Genomic DNA, 24252 nt, shown 5'->3' with positions numbered 1-24252 from the left:
GTTGGGTGAGGAAATTATTTTACGTCAATAATGTTATGTAGGTAACGTAAGTTACAGAACTACGTTATGTAGGCTAAATATGTTACTTGCGTTACTTAAAATAAGTTAACATCACTTTCTCACGCACTCAAAGGATGGTCTCCTGGGTGAACGTACTTGGTTTGATCCACCAAACAACACCTGACGTACCTCCCCGCCCGGACTTTATCGCTCTTTATGCTTAATCGCATTACCTCCTTCTTCGACCTCATATGTGCATGTACTTTTCACACATAGTCGAGCCAAAACTTGAAACTGACACGGTACCCCCTGGTGGACCTACTGGGCTGCGTGGTAACCGGATCGAGTCAAACATTCTTCTTTTATCTCGGCCTTATTCTCCACCGATTCTGAGAAAAACATATCTTGTGGTCCTCTAAAACAAAACAATAAGCTAAAAGAGGTTAACATGCTCCACAGCCAATGCTATATTCAGACTTGGCCATACAATCTCTGTGGGGTAAGACCAATGACTTACATATTACTCAAAGTAACACGATAAACAAACATACTGAAATACAGGTTTAAGAGCAGAAGGCATTTTTGTCATTTGCTTCTCACCTTCATAGAAGTATAGCAAAGTACTCTAATTCATTGTAAAAAAAAAATGGCTCTCTGCGCTTTGCCTCTCCCTTATCAAAATATTTCAGCATTATTCCCTCATGACAGCGTGTAGAAACACCTCATTACATTTGTTTCCAGTGTCCTAGCAGAGAGCGGAAAGGGGAGAGGGGGGCTTTCACTGTTGCTAGCATATTTAATTACACCAAATCCACTTTAAGGAAAACATAGTGGTAAACAGCTTCTTTAATTACCCTTGTTAGATTTAATTAAATGTATTTTCAATATCAATTACAAACTCCAATAAAGCATGTATGCGTGCTGCTCTTTCAAAAACTGTACAGTACCCTAACCATGGAATCAGGATATTTTGACCTACTCAAATTATTAATTCAATAAACGAACACAGTGCTTTGACTGAATAATCCAGGGAGAGACACTTTGATTTGTATTAGTATGCATGGTGCTACTGTTGCACAGCTACTGTTGATTATAAGATGTTCATGAGTGCAAAAGGAAAACGGTAGATCTCCCAGACATCATGCGCTAAAGGTTGCTTAGCCAGCCTTCATCCTCATATGTTAAACACATGGCTTAGCTGAACGAGTTTTAATTTTTAAACAGAGGACGCAGACTTCAACTCAGCAACACGAAACATTCTCGTTTCTCCTGTGTTTACACCCCCTCGCTGTCGTGTCCCGCCCCACACAACCCCGTAGTGTCAGTCTTCGGTCTCACTCGAGCGTAAGCATCAAATCAGTATGTACACACGGGCCATGTAGAGACTTCAAAGTTCAGCGTTGGCTGCAGGGGTGAAAGCTCAGCGTCCCACTAACATCCCTCGAAAGGCCTGGGGGCAAGCAGATAAAAAGCTTAAAACTCAAACAGCAAAGAATCTCTCCCCTGGTTTGTGCCTCTCCAGCCTCAGTTAGATCAATATGTTTTAACCTTGCCGCAAAGGACTGCCATTAGATGGCAGTTTATAGACTTGTAGAGCTGTTGACGGGGACAGGGTGTGTTGGGGAAAAAAGTTACACTGAGTCTTTTCTTCTGTCATCCTGGTTGGAGGGTCACAGTGGTGAAAGTATACAACTGTACAACAAAAGAGCAAAAGCAAAACAAATGCTTCTTTCAACTCGTATAAACTTGAGACGTTGCCGTGTGGAGGGATGCAAAAACATCAAGTGTGCAAATGCATCCCGACTTTCCAGGCACATTATCATCTATCTTGATTTAGTTATGTTGGCAGCCAACTCAGGACCACAGAGGGAAAGCTGAGCAGACATGGGAGGAGTGAGTCTCTCTGTGGGACACGGAAGTGGAGGTTTCCTAAAAGACTAACACATTTGACATTTGCTTTGTCAACAGTTCGAGATTTTATGACTTTGTGTCAAGTTTGTTCTACCGCGCTGGTGTTTTCTTTAGTGGCAGTGAATTGTAATCCCAGCAGATTGCCTTAGCTCTTGTATATTCCGCCTCCCACACAGTTCATTGTTCACACTTTGACAAAGTCACACCACATGTCCTTGGGGTATTGTCATTTTACATCACAAGACAATGGCACTGCGCATTTGAGTGATGTATAGCTGTTCTCGGCAGACACTGAACCAACCATGACTCAAGATTTAGGAACACCCGTCCATCCATCACGTGTATAATTTAATACATGCAAACATGTTCTCAGAAGCATAACTTCTATAGCTTTAGAATAAAGAATACATACATATGTAAATAGCATGTGCCGTGGTATCTTTGATCGCATGTGTTCAAACCTCAGTTTGATTTTCCACAGCTGCCCTTGAAAAATAGCTGCATCTAGACGTGGTTACAGGTCACAGTGTTATTAAAATGCGTCGCGGTTTTCAAACATACATTTCATATTATTCTATACTGAGCACAATATGGGATTTGGATGCTCTAAAAATCTACAAGCAAGGCAATGCCATCTTGGCTCAAACCTCAGAAGCTTTATCCTGGAGGAAATATTCATACCGCATATCGAGGAACTTATTACATTGTATGACAGTGTGCGGAAATCACAGAGATTCGGCGATACTCTATCAGCAGCAAAGCATGTGTCTTGTGTGCCATAATTTGAAAATTATCTTTAGAGCACTTGCACAGTACCATGCCATTATGCACTAATGCGTTTGCCTCAAGGTAAAAGATGTGGGTTTTTTTTGTTTTTTTTACAGGAATGTTGCTCAGTTGTTTTCCTCAGGACAGCACACATGGAAACATCTTGATGATCACATTTCATAAGCATTGTCTTTTCTGCTCTAAACTACTGCCAATGTATCCTTGAGCAAGGCATTTAACCAGCAACTGCTTGCTTGCTTTGGGGCCAAATTGTAGCTCTTTCGTGCGGATGTGTTAGAACTGCAAAGAACAACAGGCAACTTTAGGTTCAGTCCAGCTGCTCTTATTTGTATAGTAATGTGGGAATCAGCAAAAAACGTTCAATCAGTGCACAATATGTAACAATTTGCCTTGAGATAAGAGAGTTACAGCTAAACAGGAAAAACTTGAATGTGAAAATAAAATTATCTTAAAAACAAAACAAAAAACGTAGCCCTCTTAGTTTCCACGTACATTATTTTACAAATAATGGCCATGCTCAGAAGGTTCGCATTTCACATTTAACAACAACCATTTTGAAAGTACTATTTGAGTTTATTTGTACTTTAAGTTTTTAGACATAAAAAAAAAAAAAGTGCTCCTTTAGGCTCCAAACTCCTCAGAGGGCTGGCTCCAATGTTTAATATTTGAAGTTAGCCTTCTCCAAAAGCTAAGTCAAAAAAGTCCACGTATAAAAGTTGAAACCGAGTGATTTTATCTATGTAGGCAGGTTAAACCTGCATAATAAATGAAAACATAGAATAAAATAATTATAATAAAATAAAATAGTATGGTGAATACGTATCTACCCACATAGAAAATATGTCAGGACGAATGCAGCCAAGGTATCGAAAATTAGTACCGATAGCCATTTTTCAGTACTAAATAGTACTGAAGCAATTTAGTCTGTACGATATAAGTTTGGAAGTTTGGTACCTAGCCCTATTAGTGAGTGCATATTGGTAGGGCCTGCGCCTTGCAACCAATGTATCTGATGGATTTCATTGTCAAACAGTAATTTACAGATTGAGAGAAAGTGAATAAATGTTCCCTAAAGTATCCCAGGTCTTACCTTTTTTAGCTGGAGAATCCCTTCCTGTGTCTGCGTGTCTGTAACGATCTCAAACATGCCTTGGTCGTCTCCCTCGATGATGTTGTATGTCGACTTGCCATTCTCACCAATGTCTCGATCGTTTGCCTTCACCTTGCCACCCATTTTCCCTATTTGTAGGTCCTCAGGGATCACAAACTCATACAAACCTGGGAAAGAACAGACAGCTCTTTGGTTTCTTGAAATCTTGATCACATTAAACATAATTATGGAAGCATATTGCAGTACTGCATCATCATTACACACTGCAGCAGTTAGAGGAATTAGCTTCCAAGGAGCCTGTTTGATGAAATTTACAAATTAACATTTATTTTTACCAATTATGACCAATCACAGAAATATTCATTTAGAGCAGCAGAAATTCGATTTTCGCCTTCATTCGATTAGGGATGTTTCAGGTTGTGAAGATACTTACTTTTAGAGAACTTGGGTGGATTGTCGTTGACGTCGGTTAGCGTGACGGTGACAGTCGTAGTTCCAGACAAGCCTCCCATGTGACCTCCCATGTCTTTAGCCTGAATGACCACCAGATACTCTTCTCTCATCTCCCGGTCCATCCCATGGAGAGCAATTTTTATGGTCGCTGAAGGTGGAAACAGTTCATATCACATTAATGCAATTACAAACATGACTGATATACTCTGCACATCATTTTAATGATGCTCATGCGCATGCAAGCACGAGAAAACACAGTCACCTTCATGCCCACCTCACTCCCCACTTTATAACATGCATTATTTTAGACCATGACTTCACAAAACGAGGAGTCCATACCAAGCAGAGGTAAAGAATTCCCTGCAGGGTTATTCTGTGAGAAAGCCCGGTCGGTGTGCGTGTCGTGAGGTGGTCATGACTGAGCCAGTCCCAGCACTGTGAATCAGCTGTTTGTTTTCAAATGTGTTGCTCCGCGGTCTGCAGTCATTTGTATTCTGATTGAGTGTGAATTATGCTGTCTGTCTTGTATAATCTTGAATATTGTATGCAGAATGGACCTTATTGACTCTGCCGCAGCGCTGAATATAAAAAGGGCTCAGCACCGGCATATACGGATAATCCACTCAGGAAACACAGGCCCGCAGGATCATCAAATGAATATAAAACCCCTCATAATAGGCAGGCTTTGGCATGACACCCTGCCTTGGTCCTGAGCTGCCTCAAACAATGATAATATGCTTGGCTATGATGGAAAACATGGGAGGGGTTAGGATGTTGTCTGTGCCTGCATTTTACTCGAGATATTTTTTTTTCTTCTGAGAGACAAAGCACAATTTCAGGGTCAGTTTTGCTTTTGGAGGTCACACACCAACAGTGCTCTAAATAAAGGGAAGGACACCTCATCAGAAAGACTGCATTTGAGGAAGGAGCAATACATTGTACACTTAATTTAAATAAATATGGGTAGGGTATATTTTCCCTCCAACCTTAAGCATCACGTGTCGCTATTGTCATCATTCCAACAGCTCTACAAATGATTTACATCTTCACAGTAAAGGCCGGACATGGCAAACATTGAGCATTCGGTGACTGTTGGGATCTGCACGAGAAATTGATTTGAACCATATGGTTGCAGTGGGGCCACAGACCACAACTCCCAGACCGTCTTTACATCTCAACCATGTACCAGAGGTTTGTGTCTACCATGTGTGATGTCAATTTTACCTTTTTTTTTATTTTATTGACATTTGCTCCACCTTCTTATTTTTTTGGTCACACATCATTGCTGTGTGCATACAAATGATAATAATCTTAAAATCAAATATTTGTCCTGTTAAACTGTGTTTTGCTGTTTTCCTCGATGGAAACCAAATGTGTCGAAAATTGTTGTGGTAGTATTAATGTTGGCCACAAAACTGGTTTGAATATACATTTAGTAAAAGGCATTTGTTACCAAGTCAATATTATACTCGGTATGTATTTTTAATAGTTAAAGGGCATAAGGTCTCCAGCATCCCATAACTGAACATTAGGGCCTGGGACACACTGCCTGCGTGCCGTGTGCGTTACCTGTTGCTGCGGGGTTGTTTTCTTTGTTTTCCTTAGTATAATAGACCCGGCCTCTATTTTTTTACACGAGCTGTGTGCAGTTCCCAGCTAAGATGTGCAAGGAAACCCTCTTTGATCACATGTGTGACGTAAAATCAAAGCAAAAACCCAGTGTAGGCTTCAATTATATCATGGTGACACTTAATTAGGTGAAGGCAGAGGGCCTTTGCGTTGCTTCCCTTTCTCGGCGTCCGTGTGTCTCGCTCTCAACGAGGGTAGACAAAAATCACGTGCTTGCTTTTTGGTTACAACTCATCACTTGTTGGACCTCGAAAATTCAACACTGATGTCCTTCATCGGAGGGAAACTCACTGATTCAATGGTTGGACCTGCAGCCGCAGCACCGCAGCTGTGTGGAGAAACACACGCAACCAAGCCACAGCTGTGTAGCGCTTGACAGGTAACGCACACACCACGCAGGCAGTGTGTCCCGGGCCTGAGGTTACGATCTTTTTTAAAGAATATTCAGTAACAAGATCAGATACAAGATACTCAGTAATCTGAATGTCAGATACATAGATTCATATTGCGAATGAATAACTAGATGCCCAGCTGGGGCTGTGTATCATTAAAAAAGTATTGATACCAGTACCAGTACTGATCCTTTGACTTTGATACTGATCCCAAACAATACTTTTCTCGATATGAATCTTTATAGAAAATTATTGTTATTAGGTAGGTAGTCACTTATATCAAAATCAGGTTTTAGGTTTTGGGACAGCTCACTTGTAAATGTACAATAAAGTCTAAAAACAGATTGAGTGAAAACACTGTAAATGCAACATGATAAACATCAAGTCATTGGCAACAGCTGCCAGGATAAATATCATATCTTTCTGTATTTCTTAACTATTTCTCCTCATTCCCATTTTTTCCCTGGAAATAAAAATAATGCATTACAAATGGGATTCTGCTAAGTATGTATTAGCAACATTTATACTCCACACACCGTACCGTGCGGTACAAATGTATCACGAGTCTGAATTTAGTGCGAGCTCTAACTGGTAAGAGGAACCATGGCCGACCTATCTCTAGTCACACAAACAAATGGATCCGTAAGTGAAAAGAGCAAAATAAACAAGTCACTTACACTTAATCTTCCACACACACACACACACACACACTTCCGTCATCCTGTTGTAAGCAACACTCTCATCTCTGTTGATCATCGTTAATTATTCAAATTAATTCCTAATCACTGAAAAGGGAGGATAGACAAACACTCATTTCCATAGATATTTGCCGCAACTTTTTTTTATTTTTTCACCGACCATTAACCAAGTGATGAATTGGGGCACGATGTTTGTTTATTTATTGAATGCTTTTCATTTCCAATGCAGTGTTGTAAGTGTCAAACACATTCTAATGGTTGTTTTCCCCTTACCTTTTATTTTTCATTAACATTCATTAAAACATCTGGTTCACTTGAATGAGCCATCTGCATGTGCTCCGCAACCACACAAGGCATGAATGCTAATCCTTAAATTGTCCGCTCAGCGCGTTTTCCAAAGCCATGTCCTGGCTGCAGATGCTTCGAGATTGTGACGCCTATAGCAGCGAGGACGAGCCCAAAGTCTTCATTCTAATTATGCACATAAATTTTGGGGGCTCCCTTTCTTGGAGCTTGTTTATTGTGTGCTGTTTTCCAAATTGTGAGTTGTCGATTTCCATCTCATTTCTTATTAATGTAATTTTATCATTATTTAATCATATTGCTTACAGACACATGTTAAAAAGTCATCTGAAAAAGCAATTAAAGATCCAATCTGGAACCTGTTTTGAGATAACTTTAGAGTTGATGATGCTGCTGAAGACTTTGCCTTGTGAATGGAAGAAGTCATTATTATTATTATTATTATTATTATTATTATTATTGCATATTCATTACTCAATGATGTTACAGTACAAAGCAGCATGTGAGTACGGGCCCATTTAGCATTTAGGACGCGCTGTCGGCTAAAGGAAGCTAACTGAAGCAGAGCTCTGCTCATATGAAACTTATTGTTTGTAGTTTCAACAATGAATTTCATGCCGCCTGTTGCTGAAAGTCACTGATGATCAGTTGACCTTGCTTAACCAGCACCAACATAATAATAATAATAATAATAATAATAATAATAATAATAATAATAATAATAATAATAATAATAATAATAATAATAATAAAACCTAGTGTCTTGATGTATTACACTGATGAGAGGCCTCCTACATATACTTCCTGTTGAGAAAGGCATGCATTGGTCTTATTCAGCCCCATTAATACTGGTTCAGTCAAAAGGTCATTCATTATTATATTTCATTAAGCAGATTCCAATCACCTATTAATAATATTATTGGTATATAGTATTTTCCATTTGTCATTTCATTAACACAGACTTAATTAGAGCTATGCGATCTACATTTTTGCTTTATTAATATACCGGGAGCCACAGTGTGTAGACTTTATTTCTATTTCACTCAGTATTTCAGTTCTGTGTTGGTTTGTTTTTTTCAGATTTAATACATCATTTTTTTTTTTCTTACCGTTTTGCTCCATTCATATTGCATGTTTCAATTAAACCCATACCCTCCCCAGTTTAGTTCTAGTGCCCGCAGTAATAGACATGTTTGCCCCAGCGTACGGTTTATGTTTTGAAGCACAAGTGTGCATGAGTGAGCAGCTGCAGAGGGAGGCGGTGAGCCTGGCAGCCTGAGTTAACAGCAGCCTCATGCAGCGTTAATCTACAAGCGTTTCATAAAACAGATGGGCTGAGTTACCTGCAGTCTTGTTGTTGTTACACAACTTTCTGAGCTATAACCAACATTGTCAGGCCCCCTTTAGCATGCATTTGATAATGCTGTCCCTTATGGGCTTCCTGATTAGATGTAAGGTTACATAATATTATAAACATATACATAGTGGTGAACAACATAGTCATTAACACAGTCACGTGTTGCCTAATTGCGAATGGCTCACCATAGAAAGACGTTTTGTCCTTTCAGAAAACGTATGCACTTTAAGCACAATGCACAGCAAACAAAGTGAAATCACCTCAGGTGGGCCAGCAGGTGGGGAAGCTGTTGCATCTGTACCTGCTGGCAGTCATACAACCTGTAGCACCCGCAGGCAGCGCACATGTACATTAAAAGCTCACTGCTGTCCCATCAGTCTTCCTCTTTCATTCAAATCCACAGAATTGGCAGCACAGAGACACGAGCGGCCAAAACTCAGAGAATTTAGAAATGATTGCAAAGTGATGTTAAACTATTACAAAAATATTCATAAATTATAATTCATTTGGTGGTTTAATCTATTTTGAAAGATCTTGTAAATGTTAAATATCAGACTAGAGGAACTCGAGTTGGTGGTGGTTGAATGGAACAAGCACAGGACTGTCACCCAGAGGACCGGTGTTTGAGTCTGAGGAAGCAAAAGTCAGTCTGGATTTTGATGAAGTCAGAAAGTTACTCACATCACGTAACGTATTCATTTTCATATGTTATGTAACGTATGTGATTAATGTAACATCATTTATATGAAACTACTTATTTTAACTCAAAACTTGATCTCTTCCAGCCGCAAGACGAAGTAGTTTGGGTTTTGAATGCTACATGTACAAGATACTTTCTAGCTATTAGTCAGGTGACTGTCAACATATTTCAGTTTTCTGAGGCAAAACTGCCCGTTTCAAAGTGGCCCCAGTTGATTTATTTGTATCTATGAACAAGCCGTTTGACCCTCCTGTGGTAAAGTTACTGCAAACTGTCAGCTGGATGTACTTACCTAGAGACTCTGTCAAAAAGTGACGGGCCACAACTTTACCTGGGGTGACATTGTAAGCTCATTTATCAGTGTCAAAGCCGGTAATGAAAAAGGACAATGTTTAAATACTAAAAGGTTCTGGCCTGATGTGCCGGGCCCCGTCCGGAAGAAAAAAGACTATTGAGATAATCCTTAGATGTAATCACTGTCTTACTGTAAAGCCTATTTCTTCCCTTTTTGTCCCATTATGGGCGTGGTTTTCATTCATTACATTTTGTCATACATTATGCTCTCCATTGGTTAGAGACAGATAAAGGACTTTCACATTGTATTATTAGCTCCCATAAAATTTAATGAGGCAAAGTTTGGATCTCACAGAGATCTCCGTCAGGCTCTGTCAGGCAAACAATGAATAACAGCACAAAGAGCTCTGCCGGCCCCAAAGAGGTGTTCTCCTTTTGTGTCTCCTTTTTGAAGTCAGAGTGATTACAGTGGACCTCTGTACTACTGCATGTGTAGTATTTAACATGTTATTCATTAGGTAATATTTAAGTTGGTTGTGGTAAGTAATCTGACATGGCCTATCCTACATAGGTGGCTCTTTAAACCAATGTGTCAAAAATGTACTGACAGTGTGTGCCCTGAGCATAATACTCACAAAATCAGCAACAAGTAGGAAGCAGCACTTACCCGAGTTGGGGTCTACGGAGAAATATGGTTGTCCCTCCAATATGCTGTAGACCAGTTTAGCACTGTTCCCGTACACTGGATCATCGGCATCTGTAGCTGTTACCCTGGTAACCGGGGTACCTGTGGTGCAGCGGGACAGAGTTATGGACTGCCACTTGATAGACAATCATCTCCATTTATCTGTAAGCTGAAAAAGAAGTGTTGAGGCAATCAGGATGACACTATTCAACCCCAAGTCAGGTTGATTTCTTTCGAAAATCCAGTTTCATTTACCCCATCCTGCTTCAAGCGAGCATTTGGTCTCTTTTTAGAAAGTAAGACTGCTCGATATAGAAATAACAAATATTTGTATGTGGCAATGTGGCGCTCCATAAGTTTAATTCACATTCCAATGTTGTGTATGAATAGTTCTGGACCCAAGGTTTCAATTATTTGTGGCAAATGTCACAAGATCTTAGAAAATGTGTAGTTACATTATGATACTGGTTCTCTGAGTGAAGAGACTATCTCTCCAACCCGTATATATAAAATACGTAATGGAGTGGAGAGATAGCCACGAGATGTGATGACATGTATTGATTGCCAAATCACATTTTTGCATGTTTTTCACAGCTGTTTCTCTTCCAGACCACAAACACAGACAACAAACGCCTGCAAATACTCTGCTGAAGGCTGTCAGACAATCACGTCTTTGAGCATCTCTTCAAGCAAACACACAAATAAAACCCTTCACCTTCTGTTGAGAGTTTTGACTATGTTGGTGGAACGGTTGGTACGTGTGTTTTTAAAATGCTAATTGAATATCAGAAATTATTTAACATCATGGCATGTGGCCATTACCTTCACACCAACAATTCTCAGTGTAGCAGAAATGAGGTGCCTTTTGTACAGCAGCTTGATGATATTTGCGAACAATTTATGCAAGGTCCTTTATCAATATTCTGACTCCATCAAATGCTCAAGGCAAACCAGAAAATAGATAAGAGACAATTCAATCCACCATTCACAGCTCTATTATAAGGTATCAGAAAAGAAATGCACTGGAAATCTGAATATAAAGAGCCAATTAACGCAATTAAACTTATCCATTTTAATTCACTGTGACCTAGCCCCTCATCAGTCTCAGTGTGAGGGAGTGTGTGTGTGTGTGTGTGTGTGTGTGTGTGTGTGTGTGTGTGTGTGTGTGTGTGTGTGTGTGTGTGTGTGTGTGTGTGTGTGTGTGTGAGTGGAAGAAGGGGAGAAAAGAAGCTGACATGCTGACAGTGAGCAGCGCGCTGGAAGGAAGCTACAGATGGTATGGTAATTGTTTCTGTGAAATATGTTTAGAGGTATTCTGACAACAAAGGGGGATGTCCCTCGTTGCAGACGGCACAGGTCCTGCCACCGGCACCTGAATCTGTCCACCGCAGACAGAGAGGCTTGTAGTGGGAAGACCTATGCAGAGGGCAAGTTCTGGCTCCAGCATCGTGTTTTAGGAGTCCACCTACAAGCATTTGAACTGTCCCCAACAGACCCTAACTTAAGATACATGTAACCTAAGTTAAAAACAAACTGAAAATACATATTTGAAATCCAAATCAAATATTCCCAGCACCTTATAACATTCTAGCAAAGTGGGGGAAAAACACTGTTTGTATATCTTTCAACCATTCACAATCACCTTTAGAAGGTGCTAAGCCCAGGATGCAGCCATGGTATCGAGGGGGAACTTCTTTTCGCTCGCAGGGTGGCGAGCCCTCGCATTTAAATGGTTAAATTCCCGAAACCAAAGCGGGCCTGGATTATCACATGATCCAAATACAAAACTAAACCATTTGCAGCGTGTAGGTTGCTAGCTCGGAGGATGTTGTTTCCCGTTGCTATGGGGACTTTGAAAACACAAACACACAAATAGTGGAAGGGGAGAAAAATGTTGACTCAAATAGTCGCCCAATGGCAGATTTAAAGCAACATTTTAAATCTGCTGAGTCAGACTACTGCAAAACAGAACGGATCTCTCACGACGAGAGCTACACTAAAGACGATTTTTTTTTTTTTTTTTGAAACATATGCCATCAGCTACATGTGTCAGCCATTGATTAATAGTCACCGCCGTGTCTGCGGTCCTGCAACAGCAAAACAAAGCAAAAGCCACCTTTGCACTTGAACTGGAGTCACAGTTTCACCATTGCAACCCAATTATTTCACAGTGAGGGAGCCTCAAGTGGTCCACTGAGACAGAGGTGTTCTAGTAATTCATAGTCTTATGATGACCCATGCTGTTGTGTTGCTAAAGCTTACCTTGTAAATTTCATACTGCTTGTTACACCCCGTGCCTTTTGCAGTGTTTAGATCACAGCGGATCAATGAGCTCTTTTTCTTTCTGTGTTTCTGCTTGCTCCAGTGGAAAAAAACATATTACACTTACAGTATACGCTAAGGACTTGATGTCAGAGATTAAAAAAAAAATGTCCCTCAGGAAACTTACTCTCAATCTGCATGAAATAAAAAGTACGCATGATAATGATCACGTTTCAGCAGCTATGATCACTGCATATCATTGCATTAACTGTAGTCAACAGAAGCGGCATGTGTGTTGTTGAAAAATCCCACATTACTATGAATTAAAACACAGTATGGAACGACACCTCGATGTGAAGTTCTCCACGCGTGATATTTCCAGCTCCAATTGAGCACCTGGTGTGGAACTTCCCCACACACGTTAGAGTGAATAAAATATCAAATAAATGGGTTGACAGAATGTAAGGAAACATTATTATATGAATTATATCCCACAGTCGTGAGCATTAATCCAAATTGGTGCGCTCATGCGGTATTTTCAGACAGCAAATTATATCCTGTGTGCCATAGGTGTTTGCCAATTGTCAAATGAATAAAATGAAAGACAGCTAAGGAAATTGCGCCTCCCATTCTCAGAGATACAGAGCCTTATCTGCCTTGAAGTTAAATTACTACTACTACAGAGGGAGAAGGCCGTCTACACATCCCTAATTATGAAAAGTACCTTCGCACTTCTAAAAAGGTGTCTGACTATTGCAAACAGGCTTTATAAATCCAGTTACACTATGGATTGAAGTGGGGCAGTAAGGATAGGAAAAAAAAAAAAAAAATCTTCATAAAAACAGTGGAACCGGTGAAGCATGAAATAGCTCTGTCTTTCTTTCCCTCCCACAGGGGTAAAATGCTCCTCACCACCCCTGATAAAAAAAAAAAATGAGGGATTAGGAAAGCCAGTGTTTTGGTCCTCTTTCAAATCAGTGCAGATTAGCTCGTCCTTCCACTTGATAATGCACAGAAATTTCAGGGACACTGCAGAAATGGATGCAGCTGGAGGCCAGGCGATGGGCACAGGAACTCAAATGTAGGAGCGGGTATTGTCTCTGGATTTCATTTGAAGCCTGTAGCACTGTGGCGATTACAATAATAGCAACACAACACCTACAATATAAACTTACAGGGATGAAACAGAGCTGAATGGTTGCTAAAACGGAAAAAAAAAAAAAAAAAAAAAAAAAAAATCCGCACAGGAGGGAATTAAGCATGTAGAAAGCCTACACTGTAAGATGTTCACTGGAATGAAACTGATGTCCTGTGCACTTTACTGCTTCAGCACCCTTTCTACCTCAAAAAGTGTTACACCATTCCTGGTCAGTCCTGATAGAAATGTAGAAGTAGGTGCAATCATGCTATTTCCCTGTCTAAATGGATTTGTCTCACTTTTCTCCCGCTGTCTAGCAGATGCCCAGACACTGAAATATTGCACACAGCCTTCTCCCAGGAAAGCAAATCTCCCTCTGTTGATTTGGGCAGTGGCCCGCAGGGTGACACGCATTAAGCATGTATGAAAATACAGCCTGCGTTTACGGCTGTTTTCCCACACTAAGTGTAATCTCATTAATCATGTCATGAAGTTCACAGGATTTAATACCACACCAACAACTCAAACACATATCATGTTCAAAAGATGTCATCACAGTATATGAACCATTTGCATCTAATTTACAGCCGTTGTTTTTTTTTTTGGTTGAAGGGCATGCTGCGGCTAAAGGGGCCTCATAATAAAGACGTGGGGGTCTAGCCTTATGTTTTATCAACCGACAGAAATAATAGGGCACACACTTCCTATTTACTCTGTACACTGGCTCAGTGATAGGAAATCAATAGGAATCTTCCTTGAACCAGAAAGGAGATAAATTGGGGGATGCAGCACCGTGTGACACACAATGGCTGGGGAAGGACATTGCGGCTTATTTCTGTAACGCATTATCCGGCAACACAGCTTCATCGGTATAGTCTGCTTATTTCCTTAGAAGTAATGCAAGGATAATCAAACAGCGGAGAGTTATAAAGATGGCGCTCCAAGCCATCACGGGATGCTCATTTGCAGACACTTACTGTACACTGCGGGGGCGGCAAGGAAAGGAAATGAATCTGAAAATTAAACGCTGCACTTTTCTACAGCTTAATCTATAAATAGGGCTTTTTTTTTTCCACATATATTTGTGATTTACTTGTCAGCAGTATCTCCACCATTAAAACATCAAATTTCAGTTGACGTACAGGAAATACATTGGCAATGATTAAGTGTCTAAAATGCAAAAATGATACCGTAATATTCCCAGATAGGCCAGATAGTGGCATCAAACAGGCTGCTAAATGATGAAATTGCAGAACACTGTATTTTCTTGTCAAATTACAACCCGGTATTCACACCGTAACACACCTGTCTGGAGGGTACCGTCGGTGGCACGTTTTGCCTCACCGAGACATTAAAAGTAAGGTGCCCTAGGTTTAGCCATGAAAACTACTTGGTTAGGTTCAGAAAAAAAAAAAATCCTAGTTTGGGTTAAAATAAATAATTTTACATAACATATGTTACATAAATTACTTCACGTACATTGACACTGACACGGTATCCTCTAGTGGACTGACACTGACACTTGATACACCATTGTCAGAGTTACAGTGCGATGGGCCTTTCCACAATGAAGTGTCCTTGCAAAGTGTAAATCACTGCATGTCACAAAAGTATTATGTAGTCTTCGTTCTAATTTTTAGATATGCAGCAGTACAATTTTCCAATTCATCTAACAACAACATGAGATGTTTTTTTTCCCCCCACATTACCCAGAACTCCGCCTCAGTATACACAGTACAACTTAACAAAGCGCACCGCAGGGGAGCACTCCCAGCTCGAGTACCATCATACCTATAATCACTCCAAAGAATGTGTCATTACAGTTCATTTACGAGCACTGGAATGCTGCTACTCTCCTCCACATCCTTCTGTTCAACAAGCATGGCAGCCGTGTAACTTCTCAGCTCGTCTCAGCTTGGACCAGCTCAGAAGCGTGAAGGGTAGAAGACAGGGGGCATTCATATGTATGCAGGCACTGAGCCGGAGAGAAGGGATATCACTGAGGCATGGGGAGAGCTGTGGGCTGCATGAGGCGTGGGGCTAACAGTGACCTGCTGTGAGCCCTACCCGGGTAAAACAATACTGTTTATGTCTGACTGGCTTTACGCTGCGGGGGGTCGAAAGAGAGGGAGGAAGACAGGAATAAAAAGAGAGGAGGGCAGAGCGGGAGCAGTCTGCAGAACAGCAAGGAATCCGGGATGGTTTGTTGCTCGTTGCTGATTAACTTCACCGATTTTTAATCAATTCTTTATCAAAGCACGTTGCTTTTATACGACGTCACCGTGTTAGCTCAAACTAATTGCTGTAAACAAAAAACAATAACAGTTAACAGCTAAAACTGGAGCAGATCAACGCTAGCAGCTACCGTCTACAATACGTTGCCTATCTCTACATCTCTGATATCTCGTTGCATAGTCAGGACTGTTCTAACCAATGTTACAGTCTTGAATCTAAATAAACAACAGCATGCAGCGAAAAAGCTAAACCCTACTGTGGACTGTCTGCACATCAAACAGCACACAGACACAGCTAATGATTAGATGGAGAACATAGTAAAGCATTTAGCAGCTGAACAGACAGATATTTCATTCTAAGCGGACCCATAAGGAGAGAGAATATGAACTCTATGTGGATGTGTACTGTTTGCCATATTTGTTCAGGTGATTTCCTGTTTCTTGCTTTATTTAGAGCTTATTGTGCTGCCCCCCATGTGGCCGAAAAAGAAAATCAATCAATGCATCTTACACTGGTTATAATGATGTGGTGTTGGGAGACTCTTTCAAAAACCCTCAACTGCCTATTATGAAACATGCAGCTCTCTCTGTTCATAAAACACACCTCATAAAAGGTCACAGTCTAGGTAGCAGTGCCATGACGTGAGATAAACTACAAATAGCTTGATAACAAACAAGCATGAGATCATCGTGGACCTGATCAGCATGTAAGTGCTAAAGAAACATGCAATTAGGATGCATCATAACTGTGACGGATGTGATGTTATTGCCACTGCATTCCTGCCGTAGTAGACATACATGCTTTTCTGAATGTTTGTTTGTGATGCCGTGTTGACCTTAAATCCAACACTTCATCATCTGTTCTCACTGGTTTCATAATGTTCCACGAACTAAGGTAAATTTGACATTGTACTGACATTTATTGTTTCCCCACTTGCTGTCAGTAACAATTTGACTACTACCAACAATAGTTGTCCTGACTTTGGAGTGATGATTCATGTGCTGAAATCTATTTAATTGGAAACTGCAAAGCTCAAACTGCATCTATAATTAAAGCAATTGTTCAACAAAGTCATGTAATAAATGAAGTTAACTGTGTGTTACTATAGCAGCCCACTGTCATATTATATTACGCAGAAGGCTGTCTTGGTCAGTAAATATTTTTAGGGTCTCATAAGTGTCACTTTTCTTACAACAGCACTCACAAACTATAATGTAATGAATCCAAGCATACTGAAAATGTAATACTCCCACGGCAATGACTGTTTAAATGAGTCCAGCCCTCACTTAGCCAACGCTCGCCCCCCCTTCCTGCCTTTCTAGGTCAGAAACATGGCGCGCCAAACCCTTTTTCTAAAATGGCTGGTCTGTGGGGCTGGACTGTCCCCTGATAGCGCCATTGCGGTGACAGGAAAGTGATTATGTATTGATCATGATCACATAGACACTGGTGTAGCTCTCTCTCCTGTCTGTGGGCAGAGAGGATAATAGCTCATGATCAGACAGGGAGACTGACAGCCCATCTCTCCAGGCCGTGCTGCCAGCACTATTTTTGGACAGTACCACCTATGTGATTGAAATGCATGCGCACGGATGGGGAATGACACAAGAATTAAGAGGCGATTAGCACTTTGAGGCAGAGTATTGTCAAACACAAAGTGTAGTGCTGTGCTGTAGTGTGGCGGGCCAAAGCTCTTGATAACACAGAAAACGGTTGTAACGAGGTGGAGAAAACAAGCGTGTCGAGGCATCCTTTCATCCATCCATCCATCCCCGTCCGTCTATTCTCTCAGAGGAGAAGATGACATACTTGGAGCACCGCCAGTGGATTTTTCTTCAGTAGTCTAAGCCAGTTTTAGATTCCTGGGCAGCAGATGAGCATTTGTGGCAACATTGCAAATGGACATGAAGGAAAACCCTTAAACAAAATAAGCACGCTCATAAACAACTGGCATGTGTGAACTTTTTTGTCATTTGCCAACGCAGCCTCAAAACGCCATCGCCTTCATTTGTCACCATTTCCGCTTCTCCACAGCCTCGGCTCTGACTAACAGTAGTGAATCTCCTCCACGATCATGCTGTATATGTATATAAGGAAGTTGTAAGTATTTTAGATTACAGGGAGGCAGAGTAAATAATTGCAAGGCAGGGAAATACATGGTCTCCCTCAGCCCATCAGTCTTCATAACAGGATGCTCATGCTAAACTGCATGTTTCAGCGAGGCTGCAGAATGCAGCCGAGGAACGGGGTAAATGAATGAGGAACCTCCTGCGGAGGCTGAAAAGATCAGAGTATATGTGTTTATATCAGGCTTTAACACACTTTTTTTTTTAAATTAGACCAAATACAACGTGGGCCAGAGAAGGCTTGCAACAAGGAAAAAACATATCTTGACGATAAGATATGGTTGTCAGCATCCAAGAAATTGTTCCCCAGAGCCAATGATGGATAAGGGATACTGCACTTTTGAAGAGTAAGGGGACCGTCACACTTAAGCACTTACATTGTCATTGTTGTAGTACAATTACTAGTCTTTTATAGGACAGAGAGGGAGCCGTCACAGAGAAACTGGGGACACTGTTTGTGTATGTGTTTGTATGCTTGTCTACGTGTGTGTGTGTACAGTACATGTCTTTGTGTGTATATGACATCCCCTTTTCAAGGAGATGGTTACTGACTCTGCTGCCTTGACAAGCCAGTTACAGGAACGGCAGGAACAAAATAATTAAGAGGGTCCTTTGTTCCCTACTGATGGCCGTGACATATGCCACCATTTTAAAGGGTTGTATCATTGATTCACTTTAATTAGTTCATAGGAAATGTGTGCAGCATGCAGATAGAGTTCAGGACTGGAAGTGGAGGACGGAAAATTGGGCACTTCACATGTTTAATTGCTCCCAAGGCATTTACAATGGCAAGGTAATAACAAAGAATAAGGCAAAGTATATTGTCTAATGAACAACTTTATCATGGGTAAATGAACAAAATGTTGCTTAATTTGAGAACTCTGCCACAGGGGCGAGGGTGTTTAATGTGAATTATGCTCCCTTAATAAAAAAAAAGGAAAAAAAGGAAAAAAGAAAAACAAGTTTCAGCATAATGTAAAACTGCGGTGGGAAATGAAGTTGCGGTTAATATGTTTAAAGCACCACATCAGCACTAGTTTCATACTGTAGAAACCAGAGATCAAAGTTATTACTTAATACCAGAAATGAATTACTTATGTACACACTGTTGCCAAAATGCCCTTAACGAGGCTTGTATGCCAATACTGTTCCAGCTGAGCTATGTGTGTGGATGTACAGTATTTCTGTGTGTTTGTATGAGTGCTGCACTGTACTACTGTACATATTACCACATGCAAAACTGTAGGCAACAGAATAGGATTAACATTCACATATAAATTAGAAGAAATACATTACACTGCATACAATACAATGTGTTATCATAGATATTCTGTGTGAGATTGTGAACACTGACAAAAAGGAAGGTGGACAAAGTCTATTTTTACATCTGCCGCAGAAAAACCACGATGGAAAAACTCACCCGGATTATGTATCTGTATGTACGAAAGGCAATTTAGAACGGTGGGTAGGAACGATTGTGTTATTGTGGTTGAGGAATTGACCGTTTTAAGGCACTGTGAGCAGGTGTAGGAGAATCAAAGTACTATTACGTCACAGTTCAGGTGGTTGGCACCCATATTTTTCCCTCATATACAACAAAACGTGAGATAGCTATGGTTGCCGATGTCTAGGCGTGACAGTTACACATTTTGCTGTAAGGGAAGGGCGTGTCTATGCCATGATACCGAGATGCAGATGCCCCATGATATCACAATAGAACCCAGTGAGGATAGTCTCGGGGACAAATTCAGGGTGCACAAACTCGTGACTGTCAAAGAAAACCCACCTGGTTATGGTCTAGACCCCTTTTTTTCCCCCAATCTTGGATGGTGATGTTCCGCTTCTCTTGACATGTGAATCCCCCTCGTAGCACCTTGCCTGGCTCATAGATGTGTTGCTGTAGACTTTCTAAAGTATTTCAAGGGTCTCAAATTCAAATTCCTGAATTTGACCAAATCTGATGTGACGAGTCACAAGAACACATGTAACGCAGGTGTTGATGTCGACTTAACTACGTAACTTGGAATACTTACTCAGAAAGGTTACATGTTGGCTGACTCCCCGTCTACACATCCTGTTCGAGGATACTTGTTTACCACAAACTGTCGTCTCCCAGGCGATCTAGCAAGTCTGAGCTCCTCACAGTACATTAACAGCGAATGTCCACCAACCATCAGGCCACATCAGTGAGGAGAAAAAAAGAACTGCAGAATAACTCAGCAATCTTCCCTTGAAAGCCAGAGACAGAGAAACAGGCAGCACTGTGCAGACAGGAGGAAGCTTTGCCGATTCAATGAGAGGAACATTATCTAATGGAAGGAAAGCAACAAAGAACTATTTTTGCCACAGTAAATTCAGTCAGTTAATTTTTTGTAGCTTGTGAATCTTTTTAAAGGCCCTGAAAACACATTTTCACGCAAGTTTCTTACAATGAGTTTTTCAAACCTGTAAACACAAAATAGTTATTCTGACAAGAGTTTGAACAGTTAGGGTTATTTTCCAGAAAAAAGCTTCTGTATTTGAGTTTTTTTGTTTTTTTTCCCTTTCTTTCACCACTTGTTTGAAGCAGTTGATGGTTGGTTATAATGACCAGAATTTAGCAAAATTTGAATGTGAGTTTGATGAGGGTTGGTGGTTTGTTTTATATATTCTTACAAGGCTACTATCAGTCAGATGGTGAGGAAACCTAAAGGGTTGCTTTTTGGGATATGACTCATTAATAAACCTTAACACTGGATTTGACTAATAGCATGATTAAAAAAAACACAAGGTAATCTGAGAAACATGACAAAGTAGGTGACCAGATATGACAAAAATTGAACGCAAGTCAGGACAAAATGACTAAACTTACACTGAACATGGAAACTCTGTCTACTGTGCTTGCTGGGAGACATTTCCAACATCACGTTCAACAAAACAACCAGCAGAATACCCTCTGTAACCGCAATCATCACCAAGAAAACCATGCTCATGAACTGGAAGTCACATTCACCATGACTCCAACCCATTCGTAGCCTGGCTCACTCTTACACTCGATGGCGTTACACACATGCGTGGATCAAACATCCACACTTTCAGACGACTCCCACCTCCACCCCAAACTCCTTGTAATCTACCTCATCTCTACTCTCTTGTTTTGTTTGAATGTTGCCGAGCATCACATTGTTACAGTAATTGTACAGGTATATGTACGTGCTTGCGTGTGTGTGCCTGTGCGTAGGTTTAGCCTTTTATGTACATATATTCGCATTTATGTATTCGGCTGCACGGCTGTGTTGTCATTGCTGTTTATTTTTGTTACTTTTGTTTTCAGTTTTTTATTTGGGGAAAAATACAATTTAAAAAGTTCAGTAAAGTTTTACATAGATGAGTGCATTATAAAGTATTGTGACTCAAAAACTGAAAGTCCATGCAAACCTGAGCAGTATAATGATCTACTGTCCCTAACAAATCTATACACTGAGGTTATACATGTGTGAGGGAAGAAGTCGATTAGCCTTAGGTGCCAGTGTGAAGGTTCTTTCGGAGCGTGTTATTTTCTTATTCGGGGGACAGCAGCAGCAGTGAGGATGATGTTGCTTTAAAAAACAAAGGACAGAGTTGGAGGGAAGCACTGAAATCCCTCCCTCAGCAACGACTCCCCCAGGCTGCTGCAGTACAAGAAGATGTTCTCAGTCGATTACATATTTTCTATTCTTACAGCCTGTAGAGGTGAAATAAAAAAAAAATGAAAAAATAAAAACTCAAGCCTCTCAGCGACGGTGGTAGCACACAGCCTGTAGGCTGTAGCTCCAGCAATTGGCCCATCTAAAAGTAACGTTTGACAGAGGTCCTCCACCTCCCACACAACTGCATTAAGACACTGAACTCAATTGAATCCAGCCATACTGCGGGTTTTAGAGGCGAGCCCCCTTGTAAGTAATACACGCTGTCATCTGACAGCCGTCCTGGAGGGAGAAGGGTTAAAGCGCTTTCCCAGAGGAATGCTGAAACGTATTACGTCTACGTGACTGGTGACTTAATGCCTCCGTCAGCCGGTGAGAGCGGTGCTATGCTGCCGTCTCACAAGCAATCCATCACAGAGAACACACAGACAGAAAGCCACACGCTGCCACATAAAGCACCCGCAACACAGACATGCTAAAACACACCTACCAACACACACTGAAGGAATGTCCATAATGAAAATAGACACATATTCATGTACTTGTTAACATGCTGACAGTCTCAAATCATGGGAAGACAGACAGATGCACAAACACACCCCAGCGCACACTGAGCAAACGCCTAACACACTCATAAACTCTCAGAAGGAGGCAAACAAAAAAAAAAAAGGTGAAAATGACAGAACAGGTGAGCGACAGAAATGCAGGAATGTGGATTTACGCCCCTAGTAATCCCAAGGTTTGTTTACACTCCCAGAAGTGAAGTGAAATTTTAAAGGGCTATCTCTGTAGCGTGCTGGAGAGCAGATTCACCCAATTACACAGCAGCCCCCAGTGTGACATAGCAAACCTGCTGTAGGATTGACTGTGTGTGTGTGTGTGTGTGTGTGTGTGTGTGTGTGTGAGTGTGAGTGTGTGTGTGTGTGTGTGTGTGTGTGTGTGTGTGTGTGTGTGTGTGTGTGTGTGTGTGTGTGGATGCCAGACTGTGACTGTGGTAAAACCACAAACTGACTAAATCCATACTGCAGCGTTGAGAGCAATACAGCCGCCAATGCTCCAATACGCAAACAGCCAGCGCACAAGAAGGGCTGAGTGATGCTACAAATCAGCCGCCTGCACGACAGCAAGACAGGAGGGTAAAACACACGGTAACAAGACCGCAATGTAGTACCGATGCGCAATAAAACACAATAAAAACACAACATTTTAAGTCATTCCTGAGGAGGAAATAATAAAAAATATAAAAAAAACTGCAACTGGATTCATACATTTTGATGACAAAATGAAAGCAGTAAAAACATGGCAGACGAGTCTTCCTTCTTCTTTTTTTTTTTTTTTTCTTTTTTTTTAACTTAGCCTTCATTGTATCAGACAGCTGAGGCGTGGCAGCGACTGTACGAGCCAGGCGAGGGCTTTAGTTAATGGGGACAGACATCAAGAGGAGGGCCTTGTCCGCACTGGAGATTTGATCCTTTCGTCTTATCAGCTTCTTTTTCAAATGACCTTGCTGTACAGACTTTTTATGCCTCTCCCCTTTATTCTCTGCCGGTGATTGGATGGGCCTCTCCAGTCTCAAATCTCTGCCACCTTGATGAATGTGTTCCACCCCCATCTATGTTGCATTGACCGATCCCTCTCCACTACCAGCTACACTGTGCCACATGAATCTTGGCTGGAGCCACTTTGAGATGTACTCACTCACACACACACACACACACACACACACACACACACACACACACACACACACACACACACACACACACACACACACACACACACACACACACACACAAACATAAAACAACACACAATAACAGCTAATAAAGATATTTGTTAAGCCCCTGTTTTGTCTCTCGTTATGCCTTCTTTGCTTTATTTCTCTTGTAGTTGAATTAAGTCTATGCTCTTTTGTAGGAGCAAAATGCAACTTTAAAGAGTGTTATTATGGCTTTCATTGGGAGGCAATTGCTGCTTTTAATTTTAGGCACTGAGTGCAGGGTGCCTGCAGGGTCCAAATAGCTATGGTTGGTACCTCAGACAATTAATAATGCAGACATGGAGGGATGGGAGTACGAGGATCCTGTTCATGCTGCTCAACACTGTAAAATCACCTGAAGCATGACATGAGTGCACAGACTCCAACTTTCACACACACACACACACACACACACACACACACACACACACACACACACACACACACACACACACACACACACACACACACACACACACTTTTGGCCGCAGTGCCAGAGAGCAAAAGTTCCTGCTATTTTTGAAAAAAAGCCAGTGTAAGTGGGAGTGACGCACACAATACTAGATCCAGCAGGAAATAAACGCAAAGGAGCAAAGAGGGATGAATGCAGAGCAAGAGAAAGGCCCAACAACACGACATTAAATATCCACAACTTGCTTCGTGAATAATTAATAGGTGAGCCACGGCTGTGTACTGAAGGATGCATATGAGAAAGCTTCCTGGCATCTTAGCAGATATGAGTAAG

The 24252-nt window shown here is 41.1% G+C and overlaps 1 protein-coding gene across 2 annotated transcripts in view; it reads right to left on the bottom strand.

Moving 5' to 3' along the window:
- Positions 1 to 24252, bottom strand: part of cdh8 (cadherin 8) — a 94627-nt gene that overhangs the window by 21175 nt on the left and 49200 nt on the right. For both annotated transcript variants that reach the window (XM_069173639.1, XM_069173641.1), the window contains exons 4-6: positions 10305 to 10424; positions 4245 to 4412; positions 3791 to 3978 (exon numbers count right to left, since the gene is read on the bottom strand). In XM_069173639.1, the coding sequence (XP_069029740.1) occupies positions 3791 to 3978; positions 4245 to 4412; positions 10305 to 10424 (476 nt within the window). The remainder of the gene's footprint in view (positions 1 to 3790; positions 3979 to 4244; positions 4413 to 10304; positions 10425 to 24252) is intronic.

The sequence above is a fragment of the Embiotoca jacksoni genome, unplaced genomic scaffold (genome assembly GCF_022577435.1).
Source record: "Embiotoca jacksoni isolate LCO1_2020_lvr unplaced genomic scaffold, fEmbJac1.0.p SCAF_6, whole genome shotgun sequence".
NCBI classification, from domain to species: Eukaryota; Metazoa; Chordata; class Actinopteri; family Embiotocidae; genus Embiotoca; species Embiotoca jacksoni.
This window is presented reverse-complemented; position numbering and strand designations above follow the sequence as displayed.